The 19,541-nt window shown below is 36.0% G+C and overlaps 2 protein-coding genes across 3 annotated transcripts; both read left to right on the forward strand.

Annotated features, from left to right (window-relative positions):
• The first annotated feature begins 5,208 nt into the window (after positions 1-5,208).
• On the forward strand, positions 5,209-11,008 carry gpatch3 (G patch domain containing 3). Its single transcript, XM_059338388.1, has 7 exons — positions 5,209-5,610; positions 7,253-7,695; positions 8,715-8,889; positions 9,591-9,650; positions 9,761-9,882; positions 10,444-10,571; positions 10,691-11,008. Exons 1-7 carry the CDS (start codon positions 5,217-5,219, stop codon positions 10,872-10,874), a joined length of 1,506 nt encoding a protein of 501 aa, XP_059194371.1. The 5' UTR covers positions 5,209-5,216; the 3' UTR covers positions 10,875-11,008.
• A 399-nt stretch (positions 11,009-11,407) lies between these two features.
• Positions 11,408-18,621, forward strand: gpn2 (GPN-loop GTPase 2). 2 transcript variants are annotated; one of them, XM_059338401.1, is made up of 6 exons: positions 11,408-11,514; positions 11,776-12,306; positions 13,607-13,763; positions 14,947-15,107; positions 17,812-17,942; positions 18,144-18,621. In XM_059338401.1, exons 2-6 carry the CDS (start codon positions 11,887-11,889, stop codon positions 18,214-18,216), a joined length of 942 nt encoding a protein of 313 aa, XP_059194384.1. In that variant the 5' UTR covers positions 11,408-11,514; positions 11,776-11,886; the 3' UTR covers positions 18,217-18,621. The 2 variants fall into 2 exon arrangements, with proteins under 2 accessions (XP_059194384.1, XP_059194385.1); XM_059338402.1 differs by lacking the exon at positions 11,408-11,514 and having other exon boundaries at positions 11,596-12,306.
• Positions 18,622-19,541: the final 920 nt, after the last annotated feature.

The raw sequence follows: 19,541 nt of genomic DNA on the forward strand, positions 1-19,541 counted from the left end.
CCATGGAGGCATGGGTCCACCACTGAGTGGAGATGCTAAATCAGGCAGGAGTGCAACCCTACTCACGGCCCCCCTACTACTGGCACTCTTTCTCGGACCACAACGGTCTATGCTTCGGACGCGACCTTCAATCTGATCTCAACTACACACCTGTAAAGTTTCATGACTGCATCTTACTATCTCTATGACAAAATCTGTCCACAGACAGACATATTAAAACCTGGAAAAGTATTCAAAAAGTACTCAAAACCACTTCTGTGGTAGTTCCAGCCACATGCTGGCTGGCTGGCTGATGGTCAGATGAATTGATAGCACTGAAAGTTGTCAGTTTAGTTATAAAAACCTGATGTTTTAGATGCATTTTCTGCTGGCAGATCCTCCGTTTTTTATTATTATTAGATTTCTTGCAGTCATACTGTTAGATAGATAGAGCTGTTTTTATTCTGAAACAATTCAAGTAGGCCAAGATAATTTAGGGAATTCCAGTTTATGGCGTTTGTAAAAGGCGGTACAATGTTCCACACGTCATTTAAATGATTTTATCCTAATTTGTTATCTTCCCCGTGCCTGGCACAGAGGCTTGGAACTGATAAGCTAATTACTTTATTGTTGTCACAAATAAAGAATCCTCTCATTTTCCAAAACAGGCTCCTTTGGTTTTGTTATTTCGCACCATGATACTTAAACTTAAAGTATCACATTGTTTAGTGACACAGTATACAACATATTATGCTCCTTTTACCATTGTGGGGACATCTGCTGCTGCACAAGCCTGCAAGCATCAGTTCTCGAGGAAGATGTGAACCACAGAGCAGTGAAGTCAAGGTCAGCTCATAAAACGAATGACTGCAATAAAGAGATTACAAGCCAGACACAACTGGCAGCGCCAGTCACCGAATGTTTGTTTTACTTCATCAGTGTCTTTACTCATCCCTTCAAAAGAAATCTCCAGAACAGGTTTCATCGCCTCATTTTCTTTCCTGGAGTGATCTCATTATGATAAACTCGAGTGATTATTCATATGAGACGTGACATGTCCAAATCATAATGGACCTCAGCTTTGGATGCATGATAACACACATTACGTTATCTTGGAGAATGTGATTCTTTCAGTAAAGTGACCTGTAATGCACTCAGAGAGCCCCCGGGCTCCGTGAAGCAGGCTGACAGTTGTAAATGACTGTGATAAGGTTTGTGTTTATAGAGGTTAGGAGCAGGCAGAGACGGACACGGAGGACGGACGCTTATCTCCACCAAGACAGTAAAAGTAGAATGGCCTTCATTCTAAAAGTAGAACATGAGATCAAGTATACAAGAAACAGTCTGATGAAGCATGATGTAATGGCTGGCTCCTAAAGAATGTCCAAACTTTCATTATTTAAAAAATATATTTTATTGAAATACAAACAAACTCTAAAAATGTACAAAGACACTTGAGTGTATGGCGATATCGAGTTAAGAAACATAACAAAAAATAAGATTAGATACAGTACAGGCCAAAAGTTTGGACACACCTTCTCATTCAATGCGTTTTCTTTATTTTCATGACTATTTACATTGTAGATTCTCACTGAAGGCATCAAAACTATGAATGAACACATATGGAATTATGTACTTAACAAAAAAGTGTGAAATAACTGAAAACATGTCTTGTATTTTAGATTCCTCAAAGTAACCACCCTTTGCTTACTAGAATATAAGACATGTTTTCAGTTATTTCACACTTTTTTTGTTAAGTACATAATTCCACATGTGTTCATTAATAGTTTTGATGAATCTACAATGTCAATAGTCATGAAAATAAAGGAAATGTATTGAATGAGAAGGTGTGTCCAAACTTTTGGCCTGTACTGTACAACTGTGCCAACATATCTACTGAAAAGTTTTTCACCCAGATATTGACTTTGCTTTTTCTTTGGTTTAGGTTTCCCCAGGTCAGTGAACTCTCAGTGAGTGCGTGATGACACTTGACCTTGACCTACTGCTAATACAGCACAGGTTCATTTGCCTGACTCTGTTCACATGTTATCAGCCCAAAGTTGACAGTTACACTGTTAACAATTGTTTTGTAAATTAACAGTAAAATACTGGCAGCAGGGTTGCCAGTATTTTACTGTTAATTTTACAGTTCCTCTACTGCTATTTACTTTACAGTATGTTACTGTGATAAAACCACACACTGAATTATAGTACGATCCTGCATTTCATTGATTTTTACGGTAAACTTAAACACAGTATAGTGCTGAAGCTAATTGCAATATTGTTGCAGTATACAATGCAGTCATTTTTGGTAAATAGAGCATATTACTGTCTGAAAGCCAATTACTATGAATTAAGTGCTGTCTTCACTGTAACCTCAGTAATCTTAATAAACCATATACTGAATGAGTTAGTTAAGTAAAATACAGCCATTAAAAATGTGAACAAGAAGAGACTTAGAAAATAATAAAATAATAATAATAAAAAAAAAAAAATAAAAAAAAATATATATATATATAATATATGATTTTATTTTGGACAAGAAGAGACTTAGAAAATAATAAAATAATAATAATAAAAAAAAAAAAAAAATAAAAAAAAAAAAAAATATATATATATATATATATATATATATATATATATATACACACACACACACACACACACACACACATATATATATATATATATATGGGAAACGGCAGATATACAGATATTGCCCAGAATGCATTGTTTTCTACAGTATAATACCTTTTTATTATGTTAATAATAACATAATAAAAAGGTATTTTATATTATTAACATAATAATGTTAATAATTCTGTGTCCCACAGTAAGATTGTGAAGTTTTATCTTCATTTTATGAAAGGACAAAAGGACAAAAACTCCAGTGCGATGATCAATCCTCAGTCATAGAATTTCTGGTATGTCTTCTTTTTCAGGCTCACGATTATTTATTTTTATTTTATCTTCTTGTACTGACAGATATTTGGTGCATCTATTTGTGAGACTCTGAGTACACAGCAGGGCTCTCGCCTCTATGATGTACTGTATTTGTTCAAAACTGTTACTCTTTCTGTATTTTTGGGGCACTTTTTGTCATAAGATTATGCCCCTAAAAGTAAGATCAAGCTCCGGACTCACTTGTTTATCATGTAAAGTCTAGTTAGTGTCATATTTCTTTTCAAATGTAATTGATATACACTACTGGTCAAAAGTTTTAGAACACACCAACTTTTCCAGAATTTAATTGAAAATGATGCAGTTTAATTTCTCAGTGTACTCTGAAATTAATGCACATTTGCAACATTTAAAATTCTTTATTGAGCATGATAGTGTTTTGAAAGTAAAAAAAATATTCAAAATCACATTTTATGTTGGACTAAAAGACTAAAAAAAGACACAAAATGACCCAAAAAAGACACAAAGTGACAAAAAAAGACACAAAATGACCAAAAAAGACACAAAAAGACTTACAAAGTCATGAAAATAATTCAAAAATGGACAAAATAGCCCAAGACTCCATAGAGTTAAGTTGTTAACGCATTTCTTGTTCCCTGAAAAAGGCCTACTTGTATAATTCTGAAATGTACATTATTTTTCAGTTTTGGTTAACCTTACCTTTTTTTATTTACCTCTGGCAGTTCACCACTTACCTTTGTACCCTTTCAAGCTGTTCATTTGACTTGAACTGCTTGAATTTCAATAAAAAACTGGAAAAATTGGGGTTTTCTAAAACTTTTGACCGGTAGTGTATATTACAACTCTAAAGGATAAGCAGCTTCCAGAAGTCAGAGTGGTTGTGACTAATGCTCACTAAATGTGTAATATGTGTAAAGTGATGTCAGGGTCCAGACACCCGTTCTAGTTTTACTGCCTATTACTATCAAAACAAAATGATAAAAGCTGAGGTGAAGGCCAGAGGAAAAGTTAGCCTCAGGGTTAATGAACTCTGACTGAATGCATTTCTAGATTGTCTGCCTGAAAGAGGTTAAAAATGTAGTGATGTGAAGATTTTAATCTTTTTCTTAAAATACTTTTTTTTCTCTTTGTTCTATCATTTCCTTGTACAGATGTTTTTTTCAAAATGTTTTTTTTTTTCAATTTTCCCTGTCAGAGAGTGTCGGTTGGAACTGACAGCACTGACGTGGGATATAAAGTCTGAATTGAATTGATTATTACGTTCAATTCGAACGAAAACAACTTAAAATATCGTCACCCTGTTAAAATAATCGCCTAACTCATTTTTTCAAGTTTTGCAGGAAACACAAAAAACTTCACCAATAGTGTAACATGTGACATTTATTGATCATTTCAGCCAAAAAGGATGTAACAAAGGATGGCTATTGGCATAGTAATAACACTGTGTGTAAATGATGTAACTTAAGAGAAATAAAATACTTAGGAAATGTTTTGAACATGCCTTTGTGACTTAAGCAAGATATGGTAACTTTATTTTGAAGGTGTCTACATAAGAGTCACACAAGCCTGTCAGAAACATGACATGACAAGTATCATGAGCATTAATGTTACTTCAAAGTGTCATTAATGTTCATGACACATCCCATGTCATGTTTATGACATGCTCATGTCACTCATATGTAGACACCTTCAAAATAAAGTGTTACCATATCTTGCTTAAATTGCCTAAGTCACATTTTATTTTGATTTAGGCATAATAAATCCGCTTAAGTCACACACTTGACATAGGCCATTATCTTAAAGGGGTAAAATCACATGATCTGACCAACATTTACATACTCTTCTTTAGACACTTTATTTTTTTATTGTATTTTATTGTATTTTTATATTTTATTGCTTGAAGTATGCCTAGGTTGTTCTTCTTTTTATTTAATTGTGTTGTCATTGTCTCTGTGTGTAATGCTGCTGCTACGCTGTAATTTCCCAGCTTGGGATAAATAAAGTCTATCTATCTATCTATCTGTCTATCTATCTATCTATCTATCTATCTATCTATCTATCTATCTATCTATCTATCTATCTATCTATCTATCTACTGAGGATGTAGGCGATTTTACCATAGGTGGCTATGAGGAGATGATTTAGGCAAAAAAAATTTTTTTGACCAAAAATACTTTTTTTTATTATTTTAAGTGTGACGATATGGGCTTTTGGCCGATTTTATTTTTATGATTATGAAATTTTCCCCAAGCGGAAATGACGTCACTTCTGAAAGTCGTTCTGATGACGTTTGCTGTCCAGAAAAAAAAACAATCATGGCGGACGCTGAAGCTGTAGCTCTTGTGTATTTGGCAGTTAGCAACATTCCTGTTGCCTTTCACTCCGCAGACCTGAGAAATTACTTCAGTCAGTTCATAGAAAGTGGCGGTTTTCATTGTTTTCACTACCGGCACCGACCGGAGCTCCTCAGGGAGACCGAGCGGTCCGAAAACACCGAGTGTGGCGACGGCCAAGAGAGCCACCAGGAGCCGGACCAGAGCTCCGAGAAGAAGCAGGCGGCCAGGTCCTGCTGTTGTATCGTCTCGGTTCATGCTAAAGATGCCGACAGATTCATCAGGATGTATGCGGGGAATCACTGGATCAACTCCAAGGGCAACTGGCTGGCCAGACGATGTGTTATTAAAAGAGTAAAGGTTTCACATGACAAAGGTTAGTGAGTCACAGGGTTCATACGGATGCTTGAAATACTTGAAAAGGCTTACATTTTAATGTTGTATTTTCAAGGTTTGAAAAGTGCTTTGATTTAGGATAAAGTGCTTGAAAATGCGTGAAATTCTTACTGTATTTCTCTTGCAATCTGACTATGGATAATCAAATGTTTAATGAAAATAATAATGACATATCCCATGTCATGTTTATGACACGCTCATGTCACTCATATGTAGACACCTTCACAATAAAGTGTTACCATATCTTCCTTAAGTCACAAAGGCATGTTCAAAAAAAATCTTGCAATCTGACTATGGATAATCAAATGTTTAATGAAAAAAATAATAAATTGAATATTGAGATTAGGTTTTAGCATGTAAGTACTCATCTAAAACATGCAACTTACAACCGTTGTAAGGTACTGGAAATGGACCTTGAAAGTCCTTAAAAAGTGCTTGAATTTGACCACTCAAAAAGTGTATGAACCTTGGAGACATTTATGAGACTACTTTTAACCTGCTGTAAGTCGACCTAACAGGCATAGTGGGACCAAGACATCACCCCGTCTATTGTCCTGGTTTGGCAAATTTCAGTTGTGCCATATTAAAGGGGTACACCGCCGATTTTCTGATTACCAAACGCTTGATACTTTAAAGAGGATTAGATCAATTGTTAGAGTCAAGTTATGTCATTTTCATTCAGGAAACAAATTAATCAATGCACACATGTTAAGCCAAAACTTCCTACCAGTGAGGTGCAGAGAGAGAGAATTATTACTTACTGATGCTAAGTACTGGAAATGTATTGTATTTGTTTTTAAATTGTAACATGAAGTGTTGTTGCTTTTTTAAAATTTTTAGATTAGATTCAACTTTATTGTCCTTGTACAGAGTACAGGTACTTGAACAACGAAATGATGTTTAGCATCTAACCACAAGTACAAAAGGCAGTATAGTGCATATGTAATGTAATGTACACTACCGGTCAAAAGTTTTAGAACACCCCAATTTTTCCAGTTTTTTATTGAAATTCAAGCAGTTCAAATCAAATGAACAGCTTGAAAGGGTACAAAGGTAAGTGGTGAACTGCCAGAGGTAAATGAAAAAAGGTAAGGTTAACCAAAACTGAAAAATAATGTACATTTCAGAATTATACAAGTATGGTAGGCCTTTTTCAGGGAACAAGAAATGGGTTAACAACTTAACTCCATGGAGTCTTGGGCTATTTTGTCCATTTTTGAATTATTTTCATGTCTTTGTAAGTCATTTTGTGTCTTTTTTTGGTCATTTTGTGTCTTTTTTTAGTCATTTTGTGTCTTTAGGTGTCTTTTTTTGTCATTTTGTGTCTTTTTTTGGTCATTTTGTGTCTTTTTTTAGTCCTTTAGTCCAACATAAAATGTGATTTTGAATCTTTTTATTACTTTCAAAACACTATCATGCTCAATAAAGAATTTTAAATGTTGCAAATGTGCAATAATTTCAGAGTACACTGAGTCATTAAACTGCATCATTTTCAATTAAATTCTGGAAAAGTTGGTGTGTTCTAAAACTTTTGACCAGTAGTGTATATAAATGTAATATAAATACATACAGTAGGGTTTGGTTTTTTTTTTTAACATCTAATTGTTTTTTTATACTTTCAGATGATGGATCATTCCCCTACAAATCAAAGTTGGAGCGGCGGCACAGAGTGTCCTTAACAGAGCAGTTTACAGAGGCCGACCTCAAAAGTTTGTCCGAGCTCAATCCCCCAGCTCTGATGCAGAATGGGAACGTGGGCACTCCAGTTAAAGTGTTCCTACAGCTCATCCAGTCCTGCAGACTACCTCCGCGACTCATACGGAAGTTGGGCCTCACTTTCCCCAAAACCAGCTCAAACCGTCGTTATGGCAATGTACCTTTCCAGTACTGGAACACTACGACACTTCCAGCCACAGAAGAGACGATATTAACAGCTGCTGGACATGAAATAGCAGGACCGGGCACTTTTTCAGGACAGAAACCGCTAACTGATCACACAGAGACAACAGAGATTGATGAGCCACAGGAAGAAGAACAGGAGGATGAACAGTCTGATGCAGATGATGTAGGTTGAAATCCATTCAGTATGTAAAATATAAATGCACTGGTTTTTATTCCAAGTCTTTTTTATTGAGGTTTATGCATAGTGTACAAAGTATATACATTCAGAAATATAGATGATCGGTAATAATACAAATACAATATAAACATAAACATCACCTCCCCCCTCGCTGCAACAGAGCCCCATCCTTATGGATTACAGATTATACAGAATACAGGATCAGTCATATAGAGCACCAATATTAGTGACATCTAATTTCTCTATATAATTCAAAAAGGGTTTCCAAATATAACATTTTTGAATACATCCTCTTGTAGAATAACGAATCTTTTCTAATACCAAGTGGTGTAGAAGATCATTGATCCACATCTTAAAGGTTGGAGAAAGTTTCTACTTCCACCTAGATTAGATAGATTTGACTTTATTTATCCCACAGCGGGGAAATTTCTTTGTTACAGCCGCAGAAAATCACACAATATTAAGATAAGATAAAAAACAATCTAAGAAAAGACATTTAACAATATACAAAATATACAAAATAATAATAATATACTATATACAATTTAGTGCAAATTAAGTGGAGAATGTGCAGAGTGCAGATTATATGCAAAAATGTTCAGATTGTGCAGGTGTTGTACAGTCTTATGGCAGCTGGAATGACTGACCTGCGGAAGGGTTCCTTCTTACACCGTGGGTCTAAAAAGTATTAATCGCCTAGCTAGGAGAGATGCAAAAGCTATCATATTCTTTGCCTGGCGGTTGAGGTGAGTATCTTGAGGAGTTATTCCAAATATGGCAGTAATGGCAGAAGGTTCTACCGGTACTTGTAAAACATCTGAAAAAGTTTTAAATATTGACTGCCAGAAATTGTCTAGTTTTGAACAAAGCCAGAACATATGTGAGAGGGTGGCTGGCATTTGCCTGCATCGATTGCAAATGGGATCAATACTAGGTGTGAAATGCACTGGTTTTGATAGTCATTCGCTGTGATTGACAGTTTTTTTTTACATTGTCTGTTGTAGGACGATGACCGCTGTGAGGAGTGGGAGCGTCATGAGGCTTTGCATGAGGATGTGACGAGCCAGGAGCGGAGCAAGGAGAGGCTCTTCGAGGAGGAGATTGAGTTGAAGTGGGAGAAAGGAGGCTCAGGCCTCGTCTTCTACACTGATGCTCAGTACTGGCAGGAAGAAGAAGGAGGTATGAAACATCAAACACATTAATCATACAGTTTTCCATACTTAACAGAGGAGGGTCTTCATATACACCTCTTGAAGTATATATTAATATGTAATGTGTAATGTTATGTAATATGTCAGTATTTTATTGTATTGTATTTTATTGTACTTGAATACCGTACTGCTGTGAAAACCGAATTTCCCTTCGGGGATGAATGAAGTAATCTATCTATCTATCTATATATCTATCTGTCTGTCTGTCTGTCTGTCTGTCTGTCTGTCTGTCTGTCTGTCTGTCTGTCTGTCTGTCTCTCTATCTATCTATCTATCTATCTATCTATCTATCTATCTATCTCTCTATCTCTCTATCTATCTATCTATAACCAAAGAATCACAAGTTGTCTTATTGATTTTAACCAAATTGGCAAGTATGTTTATAGGGAGGCAAACTGAACATAATTTCTAGCCGATGTTAAAGTTTAGTTGAAATCAGACAACACAATTGTTATGCATTGTTAAATAAGGCAACTTAATTTCACTCTATGATTACAATAATAGATATTAAAAATACATTTTGATGTGTGCATAATTTATTTTTTATGTAAATCCATTCAAAACACTTATGTTTTTTTAATCACCACTATAAATGAAGTGTATTTGCTTAATGAAATATTTTTAACATAGTTTTCTCCTCTCATATATATATATGTTGTTTTTTTTTAGATTTTGATGAACAAACGGCAGACGACTGGGATGTTGACATGAGTGTTTACTATGATAAAGGTATTTGAAGTTTGTTTCACATCTTTTTATTACATTGATTGACAAGGATAACCAAAGAGAATTATTATCTTTGCAATATCATTTTTTCTTTAACCAACTCTTCCTCTCAGATGGAGGTGACATGGATGCCCGAGACTATGTCCGAATGCGGTATGAAAAAAGAATGAGAGAGGGTCTTGAAGATAGATCTGGACACAGTCAGTCTATTGGCAGCTTTGAGAAGTTCACTAAGGTAAGGAGGTGGCCTCAAATTTCACTCAATCTTTTCTTTTTTGAACTTTATTTTTATTCAACAAGAAAGAACATGGTACAAAACATTCCTTGACAACAGCACAGAGTAGACATGGCAGTGCGAAAAAACTAAACAAAGACAGAAGACATACTGGGTTACAGCAAGCTGAATAATAATGAATACAGTATAATTAAATAAATAAATGAAAGAATAATGGACAGTCAGGACAGTACAGCATAGTGTGAGATCCCTTCAGCTAGAGAAATACCTTGCAATAGGTAGCCACCTCCTCTTAAAGATATCTGACCGTAATTGTAACTGAGCAGTTAAAGCCTCCATTCCATACACCTCCCTCAACTTCTGTTTCCACTGGGCCACTGTAGGTGGCTGTGTATTCCTCCATTTTATTGTCACCATTTTTCTAGCAGTCATCAAAAGTATGTGTAACAAGTACTTTTGGTCCTTGGTGTAAGTGTCGCCAGGAGTTAGGTCACTCGATCTTTTCTAGGGAATATATATATATATATATATAAGCAATTTTCTAATGTTTTTTCTTTTTAGGGCTTTGGTCGTCGTTTGATGGAAAAGCAGGGCTGGAAGGACGGTGAAGGGTTGGGACACAGTCAAGCTGGGATTCCTGACGCCCTTGAGGGTGAAGGCCAAAATCCCAATTGTAAAAGAGGCTTTGGGTGAGTATGAACACCAAAACTTAATCAACAAAATATGACAGATTGTTTTGGATGTTCCAGTGAGTGGATACTGACTGTTTATAGTACACTTCTGATGCTCCTGTGTTTCTTTTTTGCAGGTATCATGGAGAGAAATTGCTCTTACATCCTTTTAAAAAGGCCAGGACAGATTTTCATATAACTACAGTGTATGACAAACCCAAAGACATCGATGGAGGCGACACCTTGCTGAGGCGGCAACCAAACACCAGTATGAAGTACAGAGGCTGGCAGCCAGGTGGCATCATTGGACCACGACGATGACTTTAATCAAATTATTTCTATTATTATACAGAATTTTTGCTTATTTATTTTTCTGACAGTGTTATTAAAACATTTTTGAACCTTTCATACTATTTGTACTGTTTCTGTATATGATTAAATAATAAAATCTTCAATTGCTGACTCACTGTCACACAAAGACTTCTTCCTGTGTGTTTGTTTGTTTTCTTAATGCTACATTTGAATGGAACAAATAGGATTTTATTATTGAATAATATTAAGATGAAATAGTAAATTAAGTACTATCGTAAAAGCAGGGTTGGATAGTAACGGATTACATGCAATTGTAAATAATCAACCAAGATTATATTTGGAAAATGTGCAAGTAGATCACTGTTGTATTGTCAATGCTTACTTGATTACATTATTGCTATATCTTTAAAAAAATGTATTTTTTGATTAGTATAATTTATGTATTTTTTGCATTCAATATATTACATTACTACTTACAAAATTAACCCAGTAACTACATTTTAGAGTAATGATCTGACTCAACAGAGGAAGCGCCTCTTTCCAAATGAGACTTTTATTTTGACAGTTACGTAACCCGGATGTGCTTTAGCGTAGCTTAGCTAGTTAGCTAGCAACCGTCGTAAGCATGCAAACATAAAAGCGGCAGACGGTAAATATGCACCAGTACTTATTATTACATTCACTAATAAAAGTCCAAAGTGCTGTAACAGAATATGTAGCTTACAGTAGTTAGACTTCTCAGGTCACAAGTCACAGTTAGGAAGTTATATTTAGTTGAATGTATTGTTGTTTATACATTTCTACGCCTGCCTGAATATTGAACTTTAGCTTTAGCTTTAGCATAAAATCTCAGAAAGGCTGAACTTTACATGCCAATAATATCTGATACTGACTGATGTGACCCTGCCAGGTAACCACCTGGATGCTGGTACCCTGCATAGGACGTCACATGTGGTCCCTCTAAGATCCTGGTCCCATCTGAGGCGATCCTAGCTCTCCGGTCCCCGGTCCCACTGAGACCATGTCCAGCCAGCCAGGAGCAATGCCCCCCCTGCGCTTCGGCCAGGTGGTCATTGGACCCCCAGGCTCAGGAAAAACCACTTACTGCCAAGGAATGCAGGAGTTCCTCACCCACCTGGGACGCAAGGTGGTCGTGGTGAACATGGACCCTGCCAATGAAGGACTCCCCTACCCCTGTGCGGTAGATATCTCAGAGCTGGTCACTCTGGATGACGTCATGGATAGCTTGAAGCTTGGGCCCAATGGGGGGCTCCTCTACTGTATGGACTATGTTGAAGCAAATCTGGACTGGTTAGAGAAGAAGCTGAAACAACACAGCGACTGTTATTTCTTGTTTGATTGTCCTGGACAAGTGGAGCTCTACACCCACCAGAGCTCAGTCAAGAATATAGTCGCACAGCTGGCTAAGTGGAACTTCAGGGTGAGCTTCTTGTTCTTGTTGTCCTCGGGTCAAGGAAGGAAGAAGAGGGAAGGACGCAAAGGGAAGTAAAAAAGGATGGAGGAAAGAAAGAAGGATGGAGGAAGGAAAGAAGAGAGGAGGAAAAGGAGAAAGAATGGAAAGGAGAGAGAAAGGAAGGAGGATGGAGGAAAGAAAGGGGAGGAGGAGAAGAAAGGAAGGAAAAAATAAAGAAGGAAGGAGGGAGAAAAGGAGGGAGGCAGGAAGGAAAGAGGGCAGAAAGGAGGGAGGAAGGAAAGAAAGGAGGGAAGGGAAGAAGGAAGGAGGATAGAGGAAGGGATGGAGGCGGGAGGGATGAAAGAAGGAAGGAAGGAGGAAAGGAGAGGAAATCAGGAGGAAGGAAAGAAGAGAAAAAGGAAAGGAGATAGCGGAAGGAGGAAAGAAAAGAAGGGAAGGAGAGAGGAAAGGAAGGAAGGAAAGAAAGAAAGGAGGGGCGAGGGAAGGAAAGAAGGAAGGATGATAGAGGAGGGAGGAAAGAAGGAAGGAAGGAGGAAAGAAGAGAGGAAGGCAGGAGGAGGGAGGAAAGAAGGAATAGTCAAAACAGATTGGGTCAATTTGACCCGGAAGGACGACAGGAGGGTTGAACGTTCAGGGATGGGAATGATGTTATGTACACTCAGTGGTGGAAGAAGTATTCAGATCCCATACTTAAGTAAAAAGTACTAATACAACACTATGAAATTACTCCACTACAAGTAAAAGTCCTGCATTCAAAACTTACTTAAGTAAAAGTACAAAAGTATCAGCATCAAAATGTACTTAAAGTATCAAAAGTAAAAGTACTTGTTATGCTGAATGGACCCACTCAGATTGTTTTATATATTCTAAATATATTATTACATTATTTGTATTGATGATTTTATGTAAGCAGGGTTATAATTTTGTAAAGATATGGCTCATTTAAGTACTTAATATACTGTTATAAGATTTGATAAAATAAAAAAAGTCTAATCACCTTAAATTGATCATATGTTTTATGTTGAATCTTGACCTGAAAAGTAACTAAAGCTGTCAGCTAAATGTAGTGGAGTAAAAAGTACAATATTTGCCTCAAAATGTAGTGGAGTAGAAGTATACATTTACAGAAAATAGAAACACTCAAGTAAAGTACAAGTACCTCAAAATTGTACTTGAGTAAATGTACTTAGTTACTTTCCACCACTGTGTACACTGAACTTCAAGTTTGTGTTTTATGTCTTGTTTGTACAACATTAACATAATGCAGATCAGAGGTCTTATCTCCCAAGCTTTGTTGCTGTTTCAGCTGACAGCAGTGCACCTGGTGGACTCCCATTACTGTGCTGACCCGGCCAAGTTCATCTCTGTGCTGTGTACGTCCCTGTCCACCATGCTGCATGTAGCTCTTCCACATGTCAACATCCTCTCCAAAATGGACTTGATTGAGCAGTATGGAAAGCTAGGTAAGCAAATCGAATACTTCATCCTGGTGCACAACAGGTACTCACCCCATTTTGACATTAAGTGGCTATATATAGAGATACAATTTCTTATTTTTGAAGTGTTGAGTATCAGGGGAGAGGCCTAGATAAGTATTTTATACCAAGGTTATTATAGTTAACGAAAACTAACAAAATAACGAAAACTAGAATTGAAAAACATTTTCGTTAACTGAAATATAAATAAAAACGAGAGTTTTTTGAAAAACGATGACTAACTGAAACTGTATTGTGTGGTTACAAAACTAACTAAAATTATAGTGGAAATGTCCTTCGTTTTCGTCTTTGTCAACTTTTTTCATACATAAACCATTTTGGTTGATATGAAATCTATTTCATCTATCTGGTTTTATGACTTAATAAACTTATTGGGGCTGAGATGGATCAGACAAAGGAAATAAAGGAAACATTTATTGTGACCTTATTTTGAATCTCGCACCCAACAAATACCCCATTACAAAAAAACTAAAACTAACACTAAAACTAATAAAAACTAAACTAAAACTAAGCATATCCAAAAAATAAAAACTAATTAAAACTAGCAAACACACTCTAAAAACTAATTAAAACTAACTAAAATTGAAAACAAAAATTGACAACGAAATTAAAACTAAAACTAATGAAAAAAACAAAACTATTATAACCTTGTTTTATACTTCAGCCTACTCCCTTTTTTTTCGAACCAAAATGATATAAGGAAATATATATTGAATATTATGTTAACTGGTTCTTATTTCTATCTTATTACTTAGACGGGGCAGATGCATGTATATGTATAAGGCTTTATATACTGTATGTGTGTAAATGTTTATATGTTTATGTACATATGTTTAATGGTGTCTATGTGAGTATGTGTATGAATATGTATATGCATCTAGCCTACGCTGTTGTAGTCTATGTTGTTTATTTTTTTTTTGCTTCGAAAAAAGAAGAATTAATTAAAAAAAAAAAAAAATTAAAAAAAAATTTCACCTTGAAAAAAAATGTTGGATGAAAAATGTCACACTCAATAAATATTACAAATGAAGAAAAGAGAATTTTACGTGTAATTCTCAGGAATAAACCAGTAATTGATTCATGTTTGTATTTTACTTGTCATTTAATTAATCACCATGGTAACATATTCCCTGTCTATGTTCTTCTGCAGCGTTCAACCTGGACTTCTACACCGAGGTCATGGACCTGACCTATCTGCTGGATCACCTGGCTGCAGACCCCTTCTTTAAAAAATTCCACCATCTCAATGAAAAGTTAGCAGAGGTCATACAAGATTACAGCCTCGTCTCTTTTGTGCCTCTCAATGTCCAGGTATCACAGTTTTCTGTTTTTAAAATTATTTCTTGGTGTACATTTAAAAAATTGACACTCAGGCTCAATATATTTTATGGTGCTGCTGGTACATGGTCACCAATAGGACCTTATAATAATAATAATATATAAGCAGCTATAATTCCACTGAAATAAAATTTCAGTTAAAAATGGAGAATCACTGGAGAAGGATTAATATCCTATAGAGGTCAGTTGTACTTTGCTGTCATCAACCTTCTGCATGTTAACCCTTTATCAGGCAAAGAACTATATTTGGTAATAATAGAGTCAGGTAATATTTTGAGAAAAAAGTTGCAAATTTACTAGATTAAAGTGGCAAATCTACAAGAAAAAAGTAGAAGATTAATGAGAAAAAAGAGGGAAAAAAGCAACTTTTTTCTCCCAGATTCACCACTTTAAATCTCATAAATCTGCACATTTTTTTCTCATAGATTTGCCACTTTAATCTCATAAACTTTTTTCTCAAAATATTATTTTCGTATGTTTTTTTTTTACACATTCTGGCAGTATGTAATATCCTCCAATACTCTCTAGGGTTGAAATTTGGAATTTGCAAGTATTTCAATGAGTGCCCTATTAAGGGTTAAAGTGGTGAATCTGGTAGAAAAAAGTTGCTTTTTCCCCCACTTTTTTTCTCGTAAATCTGCGACTTTTTTCGCGCAGATATGCCACTTTAAATCTCTTAAATCTGCAACTTTTTTTCTTGTATTTGCCACTTTAATCTAGTAAATTTGCAACTTTTTTCTAGAAGGATCCTCTTGCTGTGAGGCAAGAGTGCTAATCACTACACCATGGTGTAGCCCCCTGAATCAATATAACTAATACAAATAAGTTAGAGCTAGTTATTATCTATACCGTAACAGTTTCTTAAACAGCTCAGCATGCTCTGCAGTCATTTTGTAACGCCGAAAAAGAAAGACATTGTTTACCAGACATTGAGTGTTGTTGCTTTGTTGCTACAGGGAAGTTAAACACAGTTGCTGTATATTTCACTCCACTGCACACATAGCTTACTTTTTTAAAATAGGTATTAAGTCTGCTTTGATCCAGCTTAATCCAAAACTCCCAAACATAATGCAGCCTGACCAGCTATATAAAATACAGAACTGAAGCCTTGAAGGCTAATTATCTGTGTGGCACAGAATATCTGACTGACAGGTGAAGTTTTTTTAATTTATTTATGAGCAATGCATTTTTACCTATTAAGAGTTATTTCATGTTTTGACTGAAAGTAAAATTGACACCTCTTATTAATTAAATTATGTGTCTAATCATGTTATTTTCTGTGGAATGATGCAAGACCTCTGAGAGATCTTGAGCAGACATCATAATTAGAATCAATATGTTATAGTTTTGTAAATGGGTTGTGAAGAACATCCATACTGAGTAGAAGTGGCCTGTTAAACTCCAGTGTTAACCTATGCCAGAATGGCTCCCTCCCAAGGATTTCTAAAAATCTCTCCTGACATATTTTATCGTTTCAACAGGTAAATCATAAATCATTTTTAGCATTTGAAATTGGATGCAGTGGATCAATTTTCTACAAATGGATTAGACTGTTGAGAGGGTGGGCTGCCTGCACATGGTATTCATTCCCTGGTATTATTTCTTCATGGAGACTGATATGATCCTGTGTTCCCAGATATGGGAGTCTAGACTGCTATGCCATTACTGCATATGGGACTGGTAATATATACAAATGGCAGGTTGGCACTCGTTTCCATCCAGGTGAAAACGCAGCCTAAGAGCTTTTCAAGTTTCAAGTTTCTTTCATTGATAGAGCACATAGAGTCATGTGATTGACGGTGTGAAAGGCTGCACTGGGATCCAGAAGAGTCAAGATAGAGCAATTACCAGCAACAGCATTTCTATGTTTTCTACCGACTTTAACCCTTTGTCAGGCAAAGAACTATATTTGGTAACTTCAGGTAATATTTCGAGAAAAAAGTTGCAAATTTACTAGATTAAAGTGGCAAATCTACAATAAAAAAGTGGCAGATTTAAGAGATTTAAAGGGGCAAATCTGTGCGAAAAAAGTTGCAGATTTACGAGAAAAAAAGTGGTAAAAAAGCAATTTTTTCTCTCATATTCACCACTTTAAATCTCATGAATCTGCGCATTTTTTTCTCGTAGATTTGCCACTTTAATCTCGTAAACTTTATCTCAAAATATTATTTTCGTATGGTTTCTTTTGCACATTCTGGCAGTATGTAATGTCCTCCAATATTCTCTAGGATTGAAGTTTGGAATTTGCAAGTATTTCAATTAGTGCCCTAGTTAAGTGGGTAACGGCAAAGCAAATTTACAAGGCAAAAACAAGGACAAGACCCTAAATTGTGAGCATCTGAGAAAATTTGGGATTTTGTAGCTTTTTATACATGTGTAGATTAACTCAACCTTGATACAATCTTGATTTCCAGGAGGGTTTCAAAATCTTTTCAAGGGGCAGGTCTGTCTGTCTGTCTGTCTGTATGCTGGTCATACAGTAGATCTGCCTGGTCAGAATTGGGGTTTCTTAAAGAACGAGGTCATGTGAAACACGCCAAATCTACCACAGACTTTTATAACCTTTAAATGGCACATGATCAGGGTTTCAGTGAGTTTTCAGCAAATCTTTTTCCATTGGGTAGTTCGACTGAAATTCTACAGGGAAAAACCCACTGATTCTCTTTTCTGCCTCCAGGACAAAGGAAGCATGATTCAGGTCTTACGAGCAGTGGACAAAGCCAATGGCTACTGCTTTGGAGACCTGGAGGAGAGGAATCTGCAAGCCATGATGTCAGCTGCTGTGGGGGCAGACTTCCAGTTCGACTCGTATCCTTTCCTAATCGCTATGGTGACTCACTGTGACTCATCTGGTTTAAAATCAAACGTTTAGATTTACATGAAGTGAAAGACTGAATACTAGTACATTTATAAAGACTTTGAATGGATTATGCAGAAAGTACCCTTTATCTTACAATATACATTTTAAAATGTGACAGTTTTTTTATGTTTTCCTTAACAGTATTCCAGTACTCTCGGAGTGCAGGAGCGGTATGTTGAAACTGGTGGAAAGACTGTGGAGGAGGAAATGATGGATCTGTAAATTGAAAAGCCCAAATAAAAGGACAAAACTGGTTTTTAGCATCAGTAAAGCAGGGGAGTCTTGGCAACATCCATCTCACTTGGCCTGAATTCTGAGCCTCTCTACAAAAGCAGTGGAGAGATAGGAACTAAATTTGGGTGCTGTAGATGCTTCAAGATTGCACCACACCTCCTAAAAACCACAATGAGGACGACTGAAGGGGGGTAAATGAAGAGCTCTTCTCCAGGTTATCCAGTTGTATTTTTCACAAGGAAATCTTCAATAAATCCCAATACATTTTCTTAAAATGTAAAAAATGTAAAGGCCTCATTTATGTTTTGTTTTGTTAGATGTTTTTTTAGAATACTCTTTATCACTGGTAATATGGTCATGTTTATTATAAAACAATAAAGTGGCTGCAAATAATATATACATTGTGTGTGCATTTTCTGTGGAAATTAACTGACCATAAGAGATTTATTTTTTACATTTCTTTATGCTTATTTTAGATTATTGGTGCATAAATTAAGTCACTAAAAAATTGGTCTGCTCTGAAGAATCGTTAAGATTATACAGAGGACTTTCCTCATGCATACCCTACTGCCATATGCATATATTTGTGAGTAGAAAGAAGGAGAACAGTGTATTTCCCTTGATATGCAGTGGAATATAATGGAACCTGACAATCCGCAGTACCTCATAGATGCAAGTACAATTTATGTGCATACACAGGAGTGGTAAATAACATAACCACTACATATTTTATGTTTATAGAACCAATTGTAATGGTCTTTATCAGTAGGTTAGATACTAATCTAGCTAAGGATCAACCAATTTGATTTCTAATACTATGTATAGTATACACTATGACACTGCAATGTTTTATTATGACAGAATTATGCATTCACAGAGCTTTCTGTTCAGCACAAATCAGTAGTGTGCAACATACTGGGTGGAATCTAATACATCATAAGAAATGATGTGATACTTATTAACAAAATACCTGCAAAATATCCATGAGGAGAATTTTAACAAAGACAAGGCGAATCTAAAACAAGTAGTAATGACTTTGGCCAAGAGCAAGTCCTTGTATGCGAGGCCCATCTTTTGTCCAGCAGATGGCACATGAGCTTGCAAATCCGCCTCCCAGATCCACCAAAGTCTGCTCCAACTTTTCCCAGCAGCCAGAGCAGAAAAATTAAGTCAGGCGGGGAGAGGAAGCTACATTAAATCTGTTTCTGCACAACTGGCCCTGTGTCTGGTCTCTGGGATGGAAGACCCTCTGTCTTTCTAAAAGCAACTAAAACTCTCTTTCTAACTTGGAGGAGACTCCTTTCCCACTGTTG

Source organism: Centropristis striata, chromosome 8, assembly GCF_030273125.1.
Source record: "Centropristis striata isolate RG_2023a ecotype Rhode Island chromosome 8, C.striata_1.0, whole genome shotgun sequence".
Lineage (NCBI taxonomy): Eukaryota > Metazoa > Chordata > Actinopteri > Perciformes > Serranidae > Centropristis > Centropristis striata.